This window comes from Littorina saxatilis, linkage group LG17 (genome assembly GCF_037325665.1).
Source record: "Littorina saxatilis isolate snail1 linkage group LG17, US_GU_Lsax_2.0, whole genome shotgun sequence".
NCBI classification, from domain to species: domain Eukaryota; kingdom Metazoa; phylum Mollusca; class Gastropoda; order Littorinimorpha; family Littorinidae; genus Littorina; species Littorina saxatilis.
The window spans coordinates 52,550,749-52,569,732 of NC_090261.1; the positions used below are offsets into that span (position 1 = coordinate 52,550,749).

An 18,984-nucleotide genomic window follows, 5' to 3' on the forward strand; every position below is an offset into this window, starting at 1 on the left:
TGTGTGTGCGTGCGTGCGTGTAGAGCGATTCAGACCAAACTACTGGACCGATCTTTATGAAATTTGACATGAGAGTTCCTGGGTATGATATCCCCATACATTTTTTTCATTTTTTTGATAAATGTCTTTGATGACGTCATATCCGGCTTTTCGTGAAAGTTGAGGCGGCACTGTCACGCCCTCATTTTTTAACCAAATTGGTTGAAATTTTGGTCAAGTAATGTTCGACGAAGCCCGGACTTCGGTATTGCATTTCAGCTTGGTGGCTTAAAATTTAATTAATGACTTTGGTCATTAAAAATCTGAAAATTGTAAAAAAAAAAAATGTTTTTATAAAACTATCCAAATTTACGTTCATCTTATTCTCCATCATTTGCTGATTCCAAAAACATATAAATATGTTATATTTGGATTAAAAACAAGCTCTGAAAATTAAATATATAAAAATTATTATCAAAATTAAATTTTCGAAATCAATTTAAAAACACTTTTATCTTATTCCTTGTCGGTTCCTGATTCCAAAAACATATAGATATGATATGTTTGGATTAAAAACACGCTCAGAAAGTTAAAACGAAGAGAGGTACAGTAAAGCGTGCTATGAAGCACAGCGCAACCGCTACCGCGCCAAACAGGCTCGTCTCTTTCACTGCCTTTTGCACTAGCGGCGGACTACGTTCAGTTTCATTCTGTGAGTTCCACAGCTTGACCAAATGTAGTAATTTCGCCTTACGCGACTTGTTTACATTTAGTCAAGTTTTGACTAAATGTTTTAACATAGAGGGGGGAATCGAGACGAGGGTCGTGGTGTATGTGTGTGTGTGTGTGTGTGTGTAGCGCGATTCAGACTAAACTACTGGGCCGATCTTTATGAAATTTGACATGAGAGTTCCTGGGTATGATATCCCCGGATGTTTTTTTTCATTTTTTCGATAAATACCTTTGATGACGTCATATCCGGCTTTTTGTAAAAGTTGAGGCGGCACTGTCACACCCTCATTTTTCCATTAAATTGATTGAAATTTTGGCAAAGCAATCTTCGACGAAGGCCGGGGTTTGGTATTGCATTTCAGCTTGGTGGCTTAAAAACTAATGAGTGAGTTTGGTCATTAAAAATCGGAAACTTGTAATTAAAATTAATATTTTTCATTAAACGATCCAAAAACAATTTCATCTTATTCTTCGTCATTTTCTGATTCCAAAAACATACATATGTTATATTTGGATTAAAAACAAGCTCTGAAAATTAAAAATATAAAAACTATGATCAAAATTAAAATTCCGAAATCGTTTTAAAGACTATTTCATCTTATTCCTTGTCGGTTCCTGATTCCAAAAACATATAGATATGATATGTTTGGATTAAAAACACGCTCAGAAAGTTAAAACGAAGAGAGGTACAGTAAAGCGTGCTATGAAGCACAGCGCAATCGCTACCGCGCCAAACAGGCTCGTCACTTTCACTGCGTTTTGCACTAGCGGCGGACTACGTTCAGTTTCATTCTGTGAGTTCCACAGCTTGACTAAATGTAGTAATTTCGCCTTACGCGACTTGTTTTTAGTTGCATTAAAAGTTTTCTTTCTTGAGTAAGCGGATCACATACATTCTCTCTCTCTCTCTTTGACTCTCCCAATATCTTCAAACATTAACCCTTGAAAAAGTTATGGATTTGTCTTTATTAAGAACCTAGGATGATATAGATGTACTTTGAGTCAACTCTTGCCAAAATTCAGGACAGGTTTTTAAAAAGACAAATGAAAAGCTTAAATTTGATAACAACATGCATAATCATCAACAGTTTAGCATCCATTCACATTGCATGACTAACGCAAACTATAAACAATCAAACAATGAAATGACATATGTTCCGAGAACTTGCAAACACAGACGATACACAATGAAACAATAACATGTGTTCAGAGAACTTACGAACACAAACAAAACACAATAACATGCGTTCAGAGAACTTACCAACACGGACAATACGCAATGCAAGAAATAACATGTATATATTCAGAGTACTGCCCAAAGATCACCGTTTATTCCAAAACTACTTTAAACTTCAGTCACTGCAATTTCTGTTCAAATGTTCGGTCACATATCAACAGCTATAAGCTGGGATAGTTAAGATGTACAGTTGAACCCGCCCAAGCGACCACATCTCGAAAGTGACCTCCTGCCCACAACGACCTCTCAAGGGTCCCAGACGAGTTTTTCTTCCACATTATCAGGCATGGGAATTCCAAAATAGAAAAAAACTCTGAAAATAGGCCGAGGTCCAGGGGCTGCCCAGGCCCCGGCGGGGTACAAGGGCAGATCCCCGTAATGGGGGGACCACGGGGGAGAAGCCTCCCGGAAGGAAAAGAATTTAAGCATTTTAGACCAATATTTTGATAGTTCTCGTGTAAGCAAATAATGGATAGAGAGACAAGAGTATATAACTTAATTTAAATTTTTTTGCCGCGGACAATTTTTATTTTTGCTGAAACGTAATTTCATTTTAGCGGAAATCTGTGATTTCGCGGACAATTCCAATGCCTGATAATTGACCTTTCCATAGCGACCACCTGTCCACAACGACCACTTTTGGTCCGTCCCTTGGGTGGTCGTTACAGACAGGCTCCACTGTAATAACTTGATTTGACCAGTCGGCATGATACAGTGACTGGACTTTCTGACAGTCTGGGATTTATACTGTATAACGACCACCTTGGGACCCCCCGACCAAAAGTGATCATAAACTGGTGGTCGATATGGAAAGGTGAATTATATAGAAGAAAAACTTGTCTGGGATCCTTGGGATGATCGTTGTGGGCAGGGTGTCACTTTGGTAAGGTGGTCGCAAGGGCAGGTTTGGCTGCTCTTGTAAAGACTAAGAGGGAGCAGTTTTGAATGTAGCTGACCCCTCTGATGAGAGGGCAGTGGGCACCTTCTGTTGTCCTCTTATTTATTGACTTCACCGAAATATACCTGTTGTGTGAGGATACCTGTTGTGTGAGGATACCTGTTGTGTGAGGATACCTGTTGTGTGAGGATACCTGTTGTGTGAGGATACCTGCGATCTAGGGACACTTTTGGTTGGTCCAAAGAGTGTCTTTTCATCACATGTACAACATTCGTCCTTTTTTTTTTTTTAACCAGGAACCACGTGTGATTACACTAAGCTTTCCTCCAGAGAAATAAGATTGCCCAAATTATAAAAAAATTTATTGCATAACCACATGAATGAATAGGTTTATGTACAAGTTTACTGCCAGTATCAAACAAGTTACAGCACATAATCCACATCCATTCAACCCAAAACACAAACTGTGCAATAAAAAAATAAAAACTTCATCTAAGTTTGGTTGTTTGCATTCACTGCATACGACATTTCCAACCGTTAGTATTTGTTTGTTGTCTTCTGTCTACCCTTGACATAATGCATCAGTGCAGAACATAAAAGCAGATTATACCCATGCAGTACCCAGTTAACCGCACCCCAGATGAAATTACATGTTGCCCTGAAAAAAACATCAAGTACATGTAACAAATGCTTCACATAAAAGAAGAAAACACATACTCAAACATAAAAGAGCTTTTCCTGAAAGGAAATCTTTCACACATATCACGCTTGGACATGAAAAAGCTGTAATGAATACCAGACATCACATGATCCAAAACATTTGATCACGCACACACAAAACAAATCAGAAACAGAACAGAAGTCAGTACAGTCTGAAAAAAGCTAATTTCTCTCTCACATCTTGATACAGAACGACCCAGCCAGCACACACACATTCACACAAACAAATCAGAACAAAATTCAGTCGGAGGTGAGGGAATAGACAATGTCGTAGTGACCCGGTCGGTACAAGAGGTGCACCGCAGGACGTGCCCCCTCCTCTGGAAACACTAGCTGGTTGCAAATCTCTCCGCTCCTGTCCATGTACTCTACCAGTACACATGTACCCAGCGCCGTTGCCAAGGCGATGATGTGGATGTGGTCACTCTCCTTGCCCATTGGTTCAACCTCCTGTAACCATAGGAATGTAAGATACATGTATTTGCATTTTATCTTTGTGCATGTTGTTCATAGCAGTGATGAGACAATAAATGTCATTTGGTTGACCAAATACTATAAAAGATCTTACAGGGATAGCAAACAGAGATGTACATAGCATGAGAAGGTACAGCAGTCCTAACACTAACCTGACTGCAGAACTCCTTTGCAGTTCGTCCACCCTCAATAAAACTGCTGTAGAAATCAGACTCTTTCTGCAAGTGACCAGACACGATCAACCTGCAACACATATCATTCGCTGAATGAGAGCACTGATAGAAACAGTCAAAGAGCTAATGCATCAAAACCACAGTGCACTTGCAAAATCAACCTACATGATGATGGTAGCAACACACAAACAAACAAACAAACACACACACACACACACACAAACACACTGTGAACAAAATTATATGAAACATCATGCAGGAAGAACAACAAAGGACTAGCTCTAGGAAAGAATTAGAGGCAATCATGCCTTGGTGTTTTTGACTCGAGTGCCAAAACAGTCACCACTGTCATGCATCTTCTTCAGCATTTGCCATTTTAGCGTAAAGGCTGACTTACCTCAGATAGACAACAAAGTAGTCGGAGATCCCCTGGTCGTTGAAAACGTTTTGAAGTTCATCCACGCTGACTTTCTTTTCAACCTGCCCCACGACATCCATGAACTGAAAACAGACATCAGGCAATTCTTGCTCCATCACATTTATCAACCTCCAAGTTCTGTCTTTCTTGCCTTGTTCAGAGGAGGTGGTTAACTAGACACAAGCATGCATCCTCTTCTTCTTCTTCGTACACTCATGCTTTCTTGCACGAGCAGGGTTTTACGTTTATGACTGTTTTTACTTCGCCATTTAGGCAGCCATCAGCTGATTTCGGGGGGAAGCATGCTTGGTATTTTCATGTTTGCATAACCCACCAAACTCTGAAATGGATTACAGACTCTTTTTCGTAGGCACTTGGTCTTGTGCTTGCGTGTACACACGAAGGGGGATAAGGCACTAGCTGGTCTGCACATGAGTTGACCTGGAAGATCGGAAAAATCTCCCCCCTTAACCCACCAGGCGTGGTCAGGATTTGAACAAATGCATCCAAACAGTATCAGTTTTACAAAAGTCAATTCTGAAGTGCCAGAGGTGGGCATGGGCAAAGGTTGGGCAGGGGGCCAAGAGTGAAACTAGGTAAGGGTTAGGGGACAGAAAAAAATATAGGAAGCGGGCTAAACTAGCCACAGAGGTCCTCCGAAAACGGCGTATGGCTGCCTAAATGGCAGGGTAAAAAACGGTCATACACGTAAAATTCCACTCGTGCAAAAAACATGAGTGTACGTGGGAGTTTCAGCCCACGAACGCAGAAGAAGAAGAAGAAGCCACAGAGGTGCAGACTGATGCTTAAGATTCCTGACTCCCCATCCCCCATACACACCCGCAAGGAGAAAAATATGTTGTGGACATCACTCTCCTGCCTCCAACCATACATATCATTCAAGACCAGCATATTTAGCCACAAGAAAGCAAACAGCTCAAATTTAAAACATAAAAATATAAAACACAACGAAACTAATACTTTAGACGTAAGAATGTGGAAACTGAATCAGCAGTTTAGCAATTCAAGGGGAGCAACTCATCAAAAGCCCGAGGCACAAGATAAGGAGAATCAAAAATACTGGTGATTGGCATCATTGCCATCTTTTTGTTTGTCAAAGGTTATGTATGCATTCATTTGAATGATATTCAAAGAGAGTGAAGTATAGCCACCCTCAAGCATAATTGAAGGAAGCATTTACAGAATTTGTTATCAGAGCCTTATAATACTGGTGTATTTACAAAGTGAAAAACTGAAATCAGATGGGTTCTGATAAGAAGGGAAGTAACTGCTAGTTCTCACGGACAGATCAAACCAACAATGATTTCACAAAATTGCAATTCACATTTTGTTCTTGTTGTTACATAATCAGCAGACTGATAACCCTGTGGAAATTATTTGGCTCTGAAATGTACTGAAGAACACAGCTGTTTTGGCAAGCATTATAAGAAACAATAACTCCCGCCACATCCAAATCTATAACTCCAAGATTATAGAATAAACTTGATGTGGAATGAAGTATGAGAACAACGGAGCTTTTAGAGAGACAATATGATGGAGCTGTCTGAATAGATCTGTATCAATGAGAAGGGTAACAATAACTTCTGAGAGACAGCAAACATTACAACAACATGTATTTTAACTTTTCCCCCCAGCGTTACATGTATACAAAAAGCTGTCTGTACCCTCTCTCCATCACTGAGAAGAGCAACATCCGAGAGACTGCAATCATTGCAGCTATCATAAGTGTTTACAAGTATTGCATGCATACAGCATTTTCAATGTGCCATAATGTGAGAGCACCAACCGTGTCATGGAAGTCTTCAATGGTGAACTGAGAGTAGCCCAGGGCCACCAGATTATCCTTGCTTTTCACAGCAATGTCTTTGAACCTGTCACATTAAAAATACTGATTCTAGATCGCTATTTGGTCCTCAGACACAAAATCCACAGAAATAATCAAGATCCAAATTATACTGAACATCGTGTGTAGATAAGCCATGAGAATTTAAATATTATACACCATGTGTCAATAAGGCATGAGAATTCAAATGATATCATCTTGACAACATAACAAATTACTGAGATAGAACACAACACAAAACAAACATTACAGTTCCTTGACAGCTTTTAGATATGTTTGCTACAGTATTACATAAGGTATTGGAGGCAAAAAGTATGTTAAATAACAGAAAAATGTCTCATCTAAATAAAACAAATATTATATAAATAAATGTGACAAAACATACAGGAATATATCCCAGATCCTGTGTGCACAAAAGTCATCCACCAACTGCACACTAACTCCCTCAAGACAACAGTCATCCACCAACTACACACTAACTCCCTCAAGACAAAAGTCATCCACCAACTACACACTAACTCCCTCAAGACAACAGTCATCCACCAACTACACACTAACTCCCTCAAGACAACAGTCATCCACCAACTGCACACTGACTCCCTCAAGACAACAGTCATCCACCAACTACACACTAACTCCCTCAAGACAAAAGTCATCCACCAACTACACACTTAACTCCCTCAAGACAACAGTCATCCACCAACTGCACACTAACTCCCTCAAGACAACAGTCATCCACCAACTGCACACTGACTCCCTCAAGACAAAAGTCATCCACCAACTACACACTTAACTCCCTCAAGACAACAGTCATCCACCAACTGCACACTAACTCCCTCAAGACAACATTCATCCACCAACTGCACACTAACTCCCTCAAGACAACATTCATCCACCAACTGCACACTAACTCCCTCAAGACAACAGTCATCCACCAACTGCACACTGACTCCCTCAAGACAAAAGTCATCCACCAACTACACACTTAACTCCCTCAAGACAACAGTCATCCACCAACTGCACACTAACTCCCTCAAGACAACATTCATCCACCAACTGCACACTAACTCCCTCAAGACAACATTCATCCACCAACTGCACACTAACTCCCTCAAGACAACATTCATCCACCAACTGCACACTAACTCCCTCAAGACAACAGTCATTCACCAACTACACACTAACTCCCTCAAGACAACATTGATCAAGATGTTTAATTCTAGTTTCTCATTACTAAGTTCCTTCAACCCATGCAATACTTCCTTCCTCACCTGGCAAATTCCGCTTCATCCGTCAAGAGACTCTCCAGGTAGGCAAAACCAAAGCCACGGAAAAAACAATTGCCGTCACCGCGCACTTTGCGTATGTGACTGTGCCGTTTCCTAAGATCCTGCAACAATATAAAAACGTAAATTAAAAACTAAATAAACAAAATGTTGAGGTACTGGATAACCGGAACCCATCCATCCTCCTCTCCAAGCCTCGTCATACCTTCTTTCTTATATAAACCCTTACATATTGTATGCAGCATATAAATTATATATAATAATAATAATAATAATAAATGAGCATTTATTTTAGCGCAACATCATAACTTTACAATTATGCTCTTTGCGCTTGACACATTTAAAATTAAAACACAGTTATACAAGCATTTACATCTACATTCATAGTCAACAACGCTTACCAGTAATTAAAAGCATACACCATCACACATACATTACAAAAGATTCTTCCACTAACTAAGTAATAAAAACATGAATAAAATAGTTAGTAAAAAACAAGGAAATACCAGCTGAATACCCTTAATCAAACAGAACATGTTATCAACAATGCTGAAAACAGTCCTAGATGTTTATGTACATTATCACTAAAACAACAAATACACTACATGTAGCCTACTGATGGACTGAGAAAACAAAATCAGGGGTTGTATTTCTTGAAGAGGTGCGTTTTAAGTGCTCGTTTGAATGCTTGGGGTGACTGAGAGTGAATAGAAGAATAGAAGAATAAGAATAAGAATACTTTATTATCTCATAGAGAAATTCAGGCGTGGTACATAACAATAGTACAAACAAGACATTGATTTTACATAAAACATATAGCACTATATAACAGGGCAGGTTATAGAAACACCTTCCACATACCTCTCTGGACATTCCTTGCATTGTTCTTACGCATTCAGACATGAACACATCCATGTCTCATTTACACATCGCACACATGGACATTCTTATACGCTCAACTTACCCATTCACACATGGACATTCCACCACGCTCCACTTACACATTCTTATACGCTCCACTTACACATTCACACATGGGCATTCTTATATATGCTCCACTCCCACATGGACATTCGACTACGCCCACTTACACGTTCACACATGGACATCTTTAAAGCACTGCGCTTACATTTTCGCACACCTGCGCGTATAACGAACTATGGCTAAACATCATTGCAAAATATCATACATGTAGCATACAATATATCAGAAAATATACGGTTGTACATGTGAAAGTGGCGGATGTGAAAGGGGAGAGAATTCCATTGTGTGGGTGCGCAGAAAGTAAAAGTGTGTTGTCCGTATGTTTTGGTTTTGGTGTGTGGAATGGTAAGGATGCGACAGTCAGAAGAGGCACGGAGTTGTCTTGCTGGAGAATAGACGGTGAGGAGTTCAGAGAAGTAAGCAGGAGACGAGCTAGAAAAGAAGTTAAAGCAGAGGGTGGACAGTTTGTAGTCAATGCGGGCTTGAATAGGTAACCAGTGCAGTGTGTGAAGAAGTGGTGTTGCGTGATCTCGTTTTTGTGCTTTGAGAATGAGGCGTGCTGCCGAGTTTTGAACTTTTTGTAGTTTATGCAGGAGGTGCAGAGGACAGCCAGAGAGAAGAGAGTTGCAGTAGTCAAGTTTAGAAAGAACAAAGGCACAGACAAGAGTGTTAGTTGTTTGAGAGGAGAGTGTGTGGCGAATGGTGCTGATCTTACGAAGCTCAAAATAAGCTGCTCTACAGACTAAAGATATATGTTTGTTAAGGGTCATGTCAGATGAAAGGGTGAATCCAAGGTTTCTAGCTGATGGTGAGAAAAGAATGTCGGTATTGCCTATTTGAACAGAAACAGGTTGGGGAGAGAGAAATGTAGTGTTCTTCTTTTTGCACAGTAAGACTTCAGTCTTATCATCATTCAGCTTGAGTTTGTTATCGACCATCCAAGATTTAACATCAGTGATGCATGTCTGAATGGTCTGGATGGCGGAATGTGTGTCCTACTCAAAAATATCTATCCTACACAAAAAATCATCCCTTCCATTTAAACGTTATTTCCACAGGGTGACAGCCTGACGCGTGTTTCTTTCAGGCGAGATATTATTGCGGCTAGCCGCTCGCGGAGCTGTAGACGAGAGTGAATATGAAACGGTTACATGGCTAGCTACGCAAGAATTAAACACCATTGGTTGATACCAAAAAGGTCATCTGCACTGTTTGGAAACGGCCACAAACAGCCAATTGGATTGGCAGCAGTGCGGCCGCCATGTTTTCTCGCCTAGCGAGCGAGCCAATGCTTGCAAAATCCTAGCGTCCCTCGTGGCGAGAATTGCCCAAGAAACGGTACTTCCTCGCCCCACTTGTGTCACTCGCCAATTCTCTCCTTAAAGAAACAGGGGACTGTCCAACTGCTGAGGAGATTTACCCGAAAAAAAGTTGAATTAAAAATAAAAATTTTTACAACTGGCAAGTGTTTGCACAGTTTTGCATGCTGCTGAATGATCAAATCTGACCACATCAGTGCTGGTTTTCAAACACTTGTCACAATCACTGAATGAATACATACAAGTACATGTATATATACTAGATGAATACCCGCTTCGCCGGGTACGGCTTCGCCGGGAAGAAGTCGAGCCGAATACCCGGGTGCGCCGGGGACCCGGCTTTGCCGGGTGTACGCCGGCTTTGCCGGGGCACCGCACGAAGAAAGGGAGATAAACGCGCAAAACACTGGAGAAGAGTAATACCCGGCTTCGCCGGGACAGTGACCTTCCAAAAATAGTATAACGGGAATATGGATTGAGCGTTGTCGACAGTGACCTTCTAAAAATAGAAACGGGAATATGGATTGAGGCCACACGAAGGAAGGGAGATAAACGCTGAAAACACTGGAGAAGATAAGGAAGAGTTACTGGGAATGGATCCAGAGAAAAACCAAAATCGGTTCAGCGCTGCGCGCTGAGAGCACATGTTGAAATATCTCATCGACCAGGTTGTGTCCGGGGTGTACCTGAATATGGCCACCAAATTTGAAAGAGATCCATCGAGAACTTTGGCCGTGCATCGCGGACACACACACACACACACACACACACACAAGTCGTATTTAATATTTATATATAGATATATATCTTCACAGATCAAATATTTTCCTGTCCATACCATCAGCTTGTGTCGATATATCTGATCTTCTTTTGCATAATGCTCAATCAGCTCTTCAATAGGCTGCATAGGTCCTATCAATTCCTGGTTTTCTGCAATCTGAAAACATCACCAGCATAAACAAGTAGAACAACTGTATCATGTGTATGTTTACTTCATACATGTATACGAAACAACCCATTGACATATATATATATATATACATGTATATATATCGCCAAAGAAAAAGGTAGATTTTTTCCAAATGCTACCTTCAGCCTAAACATGATTTTGGCATACTCCCTATCCAGACCTCCCGTAAGACAATCATGCCAAAGAATGCAAACCTTGGGATGGAGTGAAGCCCGAAAGGCCTGTGAGATAGAAGTCAGCTCCAGAGAAGAGTGACCGATCTCCACCAATGAGAGAGATTCTTTCTTTATTTGTTTATTTGGTGTTTAACGTCGTTTTCAACCACGAAGCTTATATCGCCACGGGGAAAGGGGGGAGATGGGATAGAGTCACTTGTCAATTGTTTTTTGTTCACAAAAGCACTAATCAAAAAATTGCTCCAGGGGCTTGCAACGTAGTACAATATATTACCTTACTGGGAGAATGCAAGTTTCCAGTACAAAGGACTTAACATTTCTTACATACTGCTTGACTAAAATCTTTACAAAAACGGACTATATTCTATACAAGAAACACTTAACAAGGGTAAAAGGAGAAACAGAATCCGTTAGTCGCCTCTTACGACATGCTGGGGAGCATCGTGTAAATTCTTCCCCCTAACCCACGGGGGGACCAATGAGAGAGAGAGAGACACCTGAGTACAATGTACCAGAGTCCAACTCGATGAGAAAATCTCAAAAAAGAGACGGTCGAAAGTTATCCTCTACCAGTCCATGCGAAAGCAGAGAGACAGGTAATACCAGGAAGCAGCGACTTATGATTGTCCGTAAGCCACCGGAAGTGCGGAAATCACAGTGGTCGAAGACTGGTGACCATAAACAAAATGACTAAAAGCCAGAGTGTTCGCAGATCAGTCTGCTTGTAGGTACATGTAATTGAATGTGAATCAAAAACCCAAAACAGAAAACAAGACTGGTAAGCATAAACGGATAACCGTGAAGCCGACCAGCCATAAGACTCCCGAGACAAGTGTTCTCAGGGAAAAACCGGAAGTTAACTTTGCGGCCAAATCAAGAGCATTCCTGAGTTTGGCCGAAAAACCAGAACGCGTCTGTCTACCTCTGAAAGACTGAGAGTGAAACGCGGAGATCAACGGGCAAACGCCGTAGTCATAGTTGCCTGTGGTAGAAGGGTGACTGTAAAAGGAAACCCGACCCAACGGAAGTCGTCCTGACTCACCTCATGCTAGGATGAGGGTGAAGAGAGGAAGAGACAAAATCCGAAGTCACAGGCACCGAAAATGCCATAGTCGCACCGCGACAGGCAGGAGACTATTGCACAGGCTAAGGCTGAGAGCCGTGATGCCCGTAGGACAGCCATTGTACCAAAGTACCCAGAGTACGCAGGTAAACATAAGAAACGGAAGTTTCGGCTGCCAAATAAGATGCTGGGCTATAAGCCCACAGCAAAAAAAACGGAACATTAGCTAACCCTCTGCCAGAAGGAGAGGAGTAGCCAAAAACCTGAGAGAAGTGATAAGCCACAAAGAATGACTCCTCAAACATCCATTGCCAAAGACAATGCCCCCTCAGGAAAATCTGAATGTTACTTCCGCGGCCAACTCAAGCGCACCTTAAGTTTGGACGAAACACCAGAACGCGTCTGATCGCTAGAGAAAGACAGAGTCAGACTCGGCGAAAGACCAACAAGGGCCATAGTCCAGATGCTTGTGGCAAAAAGTGAGAAACGGGGTAACATGAAGACAGAAACCCCACCCAAACGGAAATCGTCCTATCTCATCTCCTGCATAAGATGAGAATGAAGGAAAGAAATGTCGAAGTCCGAAGCCACAAGAACAGGGAAAACAACAACCACCACCGCCGACAGGTGGAATGGCTGTTGCACCAGCCGAGGCTAAAAATCCTGGATGCCCTAAGGTCAGCCGTTGTTCCAAAAACCCTGACGTACCTATGAAACGTCTGTGAGAGAAACAACCTCTCCGGTTAAACCGGAAGTGCGACAGAAGCAGCAGCCCGTGGCTGAAACTACTGTTACGCTGACTGAGGACGGAAGCCAGTATACCCGAAGGCCAGCGCTAGATCCGACCAGAAGAGACCTCAGCGGGTGCTCGAGCTGATGGACCTAGATCGCGGTGTAAATATCGGACTGATGCGTAAGAAAATATGCACTCATTAGATCGATGGGAGTCGCCCGACCTCACCACTCCCGCAATCCATTGGCTGTGTACAGCGACCATCCAATGAAAAAGTGCAAGGAGGAGACCCCCCCGCCATCACCAAAGTGGAGGGCGGAGGGGGGGGGGGTGAGATCGGGGGCACTTCCTTGGGGGGAGAGGCTTGCTGCTAGAGCTGCCCTTCTCCCTGCCTGACACTGATCTATTTCTCGAAACTCGAGAATCAGGCAGAGACTGCCTAATGGCTGCCGGCTTAGCTTGGCCAGAGCATGCTTCTCCTGAGGAGGCTAGCTCTGCTTCCACCCTTGTAGAGAGAAGTCGGAGACCTGCTGATCTCTATTCGACTGGATCTCCTTTCTTCTGGTATTAAACACCAATGATCAAAAGGAGATCCCCCTACCCCGGGGCAAAGCTCAAGTGTCTCTCTTAGTCTGCTCAGTGAACTGAGAATGCGAGAGAAACAAGTCCCTCTGACACATGCTGTAAGAGCGTAGTGACTTCACTGAAGTGAGGACAGCCTCATTTGCTCTTCATTCACCCTAGCAAGGACTGACCAAAAGAGTGGAGATGTCATCAGAGTCCTGATCCACACTAAGTGTGAAAGGATACAGTGACTCCGTGAAAGAGCGAGATAGCGCTCTGAAGATCATCTCCGAAAAAGAGGCAAGTTCCAAAAGCTGACGTCCAAATTCCTCCGAAGCGACAAGGGTGTGGTCTGGGAACACAACACCCAAGTCCCTCTAAAACCTGCTTCACCAGCAGAGGAAGAAGTTCCTGCGTTACCGGTAAAAGGTGTACGCGGAAGAGCAAAGGACGACAACGAGTTCCGACCCGGCTTCGGCAAAGTGAACTTCTTATGACAAGAAGGAACAAAAGTCGAAGCCTGTGTAGCCGAAGCCAGCCAAGGCTGAGCGTGTTCCGGAACTGAACCATGAGGAACGAGCTGCAGAACCGGAACACTGGGGATACCACTTCCGGGAGGAGATGGTCTAGCCAAAACCTGCAAAAGGTGGTACACACCGGAGGTGACTCACGAACCGGAAGTAGGAATCATCCCCCTTCGCGGAACGGAAGTCCAACATCACCGACTGAGCAACCGAAGCGGAAGCCGCCGAAGCCGATGTACCCTCCGGAAAGTATCTGGAAGTAACCTCCGTCGCAGCTTCGAGAGCAGCCAAGAGCTTCCATGGAAATCCAGAACATGTCTGATCGTTGGCTGTACATCAGAATAGCCAAGCGAACGGACACGGACCTAAGTCACAGTTGCCAGTGGAAGACTAATGAACGGGATGACCGGAAACCGGAAACCCGTCCACCCGGAAACTGTCCTGTCTCCACCCCTCCCGTATGAGGGTAAGAGTAAGAGGAGGTAACATCCGAAGCCACCAGAACTGAATAGGCAGTAGCCGCAACACCCAACAGGTGAAGTGACGACTGTCCCGGCCGAGGCTGAAAGCCTGAATGCCCGTAGGCCAGCCGCTGTTCCTCACTCACTGACATCCGACAGGAAGCGTCAGGAAGAGGAACAGTGTATCCGGACAGAGCCGGAAACGCAACAGACAAAGCCACACAATGCGGCAGCAAAGGTTGCGTGGACTGGGGCCAGAAGCCCAAACGCCCGTAGGCCAGTCCGCGGTCAACTCCAGTAAAGACCACAACGTGTACTTGCATTGGAGGACCTATGCTTCCGGTAAACCGGAAGCGCAGCGCGCGGAAACGGCTACCGGCCTTGCTCTGAAAACGCCAATGCCTGCGACGAGGCAAAGGTGAGGTCAGAACAGAAGTGGACTGGGGCCGGAAGCCCGAGCACCCGTAGGCCAGTCCGCGGTCAACTCCAGTCAAGACCTCTGTGGGTACATGAGATGGAGGACCTTCGTTTCCGGGAAAACCCGGAAGCGCGACTACCGGAAACGGAAGCCGCCCTTGCTCTGAAACACCCGTGCACGCGATGTGAATTGGGGGAGTCAGAACAGAAGTTTGCGGGTTGTGATCCCGCGCCAAGAACTGTTTCCCAGCAGGGAATGTCCGGCAGCCTCACGAGGGCCGGTGGACCAGTTCGACTTACCGCAGTGTCAACCACGGAGGCAGAAGACAAAGAAGCAAGGAGATCCTCCCCGGAAATCGTCGCCGACGGCCATCAACGACGCCGAACAGCGAGCGTCACCCAATGAAGGGGGGGAAAAAACACCACCGGCAGGCGGCGTGGGACGCTGCAATTCTTCTCTCCCAAACTGCGGAATTCTGGAAATAAAGAGCTAAGCAGTATAGGCACCAGAGCGCCATGCTCCGATGCCTAAAAAAGAGGGAAAGCAAGAAGAACAAGTCGCGTAAGGCGAAAATACAACATTTAGTCAAGCTGTCGAACTCACAGAATGAAACTGAACGCAATGCAATTTTTCAGCAAGACCGTATACTCGTAGCATCGTCAGTCCACCGCTCCTGGCAAAGGCAGTGAAATTGACAAGAAGAGCGGGGTAGTAGTTGCGCTGAGAAGGATAGCACGCTTTTCTGTACCTCTCTTCGTTTTAACTTTCTGAGCGTGTTTTTAATTCAAACATATCATATCTATATGTTTTTGGAATCAGGAACCGACAAGGAATAAGATGAAAGTGTTTTTAAATTGATTTCGAAACATTAATTTTGATCATAATTTTTATATTTTTAATTTTCAGAGCTTGTTTTTAATCCAAATATAACATATTTATATGTTTTTGGAATCAGAAAATGATAAAGAATAAGATGAACGTAATTTTGGATCGTTTTATAAAAAATTTTTTTTTTACAATTTTCAGATTTTTAATGACCAAAGTCATTAATTAATTTTTAAGCCACCAAGCTGAAATGCAATACCGAAGTCCGGCCTTTGTTGAAGATTGCTTGGCCAAAATTTCAATCAATTATTATTATTATTAAAAATGAGGGTGGGACAGTGCCGCCTCAACTTTTACAAAAAGCCGGATATGACGTCATCAAAGGTATTTATCGAAAAAAAAAAAAAAACGTCAGGGGATATCATTCCCAGGAACTCTCATGTCAAATTTCACAAAGATCGGTCCAGTAGTTTAGTCTGAATCGCTCTACACACACACACGCACAGACAGACACACACACACACATACACCACGACCCTCGTCTCGATTCCCCCTCTATGTTAAAACATTTAGTCAAAACTTGACTAAATGTAAAAAGAAGTCAAAGACATGCTTAACTGCCCCCAAAACACATGTTCATTTGGGGCAGAATAAATAACGGACATAGCGGTATTACATGCTTAGTCCGAAACAACAACAACAAGAGGCGAAGCCATCAAGGCTGACGTAAGAAATCGACAAACAGTAACACAAACTCAATCACTCCGTCACACGTATACACACACACACACACACACACACACAGAAAGAGCATAGGTGAAACTGTGCAAGAAAGCGAGACACTAGATCTAGATCTGTCTGTCTGCATGTAGCCTACTTACAGGGACACGACTGCCAACTAGTCTCGGCCCGCTCAAAATAATAATGACCGAGACTTTCAGTACTTCCTTCGCGTGACGTCTAACCCTCTTACGTCATAATGTGACGTCAATGTAATGTGACGTCTTCAAATGTTAGAGTTTCTACCACAGACATACACACGCACCCACGCACGCACATACGCATGCACGCACAGACAGACAAAGTTACGATCGCATAGGCTACACTTACGTGAGCCAAAAACCAATGGTCTGGTAGATCCATGACATAAGCCTTGCCATGTTTATCACTTGTCAGCCATACTGACCAGACAAAAAGTTACTGGAAAATTTACAAGTCCAAAACGGACGAAAAGTCAGCAACTACAGCAAAATTCCTGTCAAACTAATGACCAAAAAGGAAAGAGCTAACCAACTAACAAAACAGAAGGCAAGTAAGGAGGTAATATAAGGTTTACCTCACCATTACATCGGCCTTGCCACATTTTATCTGGGGGGGGGGGGGGGGGGGTGTGTTGTTGATGCCATTTCTGTCTCCAACTTAAGCAAGAACATAATATTGACTTAATAAAATCACACTTGTTACCTCTTATCTTGCTTTGGACTTTGTTTTGCTTCCCAAGTTTCGTTATATTTGTGCAATTCTTGCATTTTTAATTTTGTTACTCTTTTTTTTTTGCTCCGTAAACGAAAAGGGATGTAGCACAAACAAGAACAAGGTTAGCTTTGAGGAACTTCTTAATGCTCAAACTAGGGTCCAAAAGACATCATTTTAACACAAAAAATGTATGTCTACCAGGGGGTGCACACGAGCCAAACAAAATGATGCGATATCGCTCCTTGGACCACGGGCTATCATGTGCAAGACTGTTATAGTAAGATGTCAGAACAGTAAAATTGCATTGTAAAATGACTGTTTGTATAAATCTGCACCGTTACAGTAACCAGTTTGAACAGAACACAAGATTCACTTGCAAGTTGCATGTGTGTAAGTTATGATATATTCTTTGATCCATGTTTGCATTACCTCCTTCTCAATTTCCCTCTGCAATGACAAAGTTTCATCGTCATAGTTGCGATCTGAAAACAGAACAAAGCTTCAATGTACCAGTGACACCACAAATTCAAAGCCATCAAAAAGCACTGTAATTATACTATCGTTTCTACAACATGCATGGTACTTGAAACGATGCAATGTGGTGTTCTGAAAGTGAAACTGTAAAATAAAAGACAGGAGGCACATTCGGAGAAAAGTTTCTCAGGTCCATACTAAAACTGGTGAAACACTGAGTGTTCTGACTCCATGTACCATAAACTGTCTTATAATTTGATGATGAGCACGCTTCTTTCTCCCAGAAAAAGACGTGCTCGACTTCCCACTTTCAGTTTGAGCAGTGCACATAAGCCGGTAAAACCAGCTGTAACCTACGGTTGTTCAGCTCAAACACAAGTCTATGAACACCGACTATCTAGACAATCTTCAGCCGTGCAAGCAATCCCAAGCTCAAAACGTTAAAAAAATGTATCTGTGAGGACATATTTAACAGAAAAGACATTACTTGGATCGAAAGAAATATCTCCCTCCGCCATCGTTTTCTACTCATGCGCATGTGCGCCTCACCGGAAGTTTACACAGGAAGTTGTAAAGCACGTGCTTGCTGACAGTTTGACAATGCGTTCCACCCCCTTCCCTCCTCCGACTTAATACATGTAGTAGGCTGACCCAGAGATGTCAATACACATCTATGGCTGACCTAATGGGCTTGCTACCTGTGAGGACGTTAAACCCCCTTAGTTCGTTCGACCTTGTTATCGCATGCTTCTTGTTGCTTGTGAAAATACAGATCAGATGTATGCGAGTCACATTCACATGCTGTTGCATACGCTTATCTTGAGTGGGTCAAGTGAACTGTAATTATACCTGCTGGAAAAAATAAAGTAAATGTAAAAAAGATACTTGTATGGCTCTACACCTTCAGAGCACACACCAGGGGGCGGATCAGTTGCTTTGTAAGGGGGGGTGCACTTTCAGTGAATTGAAAGTGAATGTGATGGGCGCGAAGCCCCCGAATTTGCTAGGGGGGTCCGGGGGCATGCCCCCCCGGACAAATTTTTGGCCCTAAGAAGCAAAATGGTGCCATCTGGTGCCATTTGAACTTAGATATGGTCATAGAATCAGCTTTCCAAATTTTTTTATTTTTTATTTTTTGCTGGAGGGGGGGTGCACCTGCACCCTGTGCACCCCCCCCCCCCCTGCACACACACACACATGTACACACACAGCGAGC

The 18,984-nt window shown here is 43.1% G+C and overlaps 2 protein-coding genes across 2 annotated transcripts in view; one reads left to right on the top strand and one right to left on the bottom strand.

The window, feature by feature from the left end:
- LOC138953908 (signal recognition particle subunit SRP54) overlaps positions 1–18,984 on the top strand; it is a 74,264-nt gene that overhangs the window by 7,625 nt on the left and 47,655 nt on the right. The gene's annotated exons all lie outside the window — the stretch shown is intronic.
- LOC138953903 (ubiquitin thioesterase OTUB1-like) lies at positions 1,659–18,340 on the bottom strand. The gene is made up of 8 exons (XM_070325883.1): positions 18,256–18,340; positions 17,724–17,776; positions 10,923–11,021; positions 7,767–7,885; positions 6,439–6,523; positions 4,611–4,714; positions 4,193–4,283; positions 1,659–4,016 (listed from the first exon to the last, which is right to left on the bottom strand). The coding sequence occupies exons 1-8, from the start codon at positions 18,284–18,286 to the stop codon at positions 3,807–3,809; spliced, it is 792 nt and encodes a 263-aa protein (XP_070181984.1). The 5' UTR covers positions 18,287–18,340; the 3' UTR covers positions 1,659–3,806.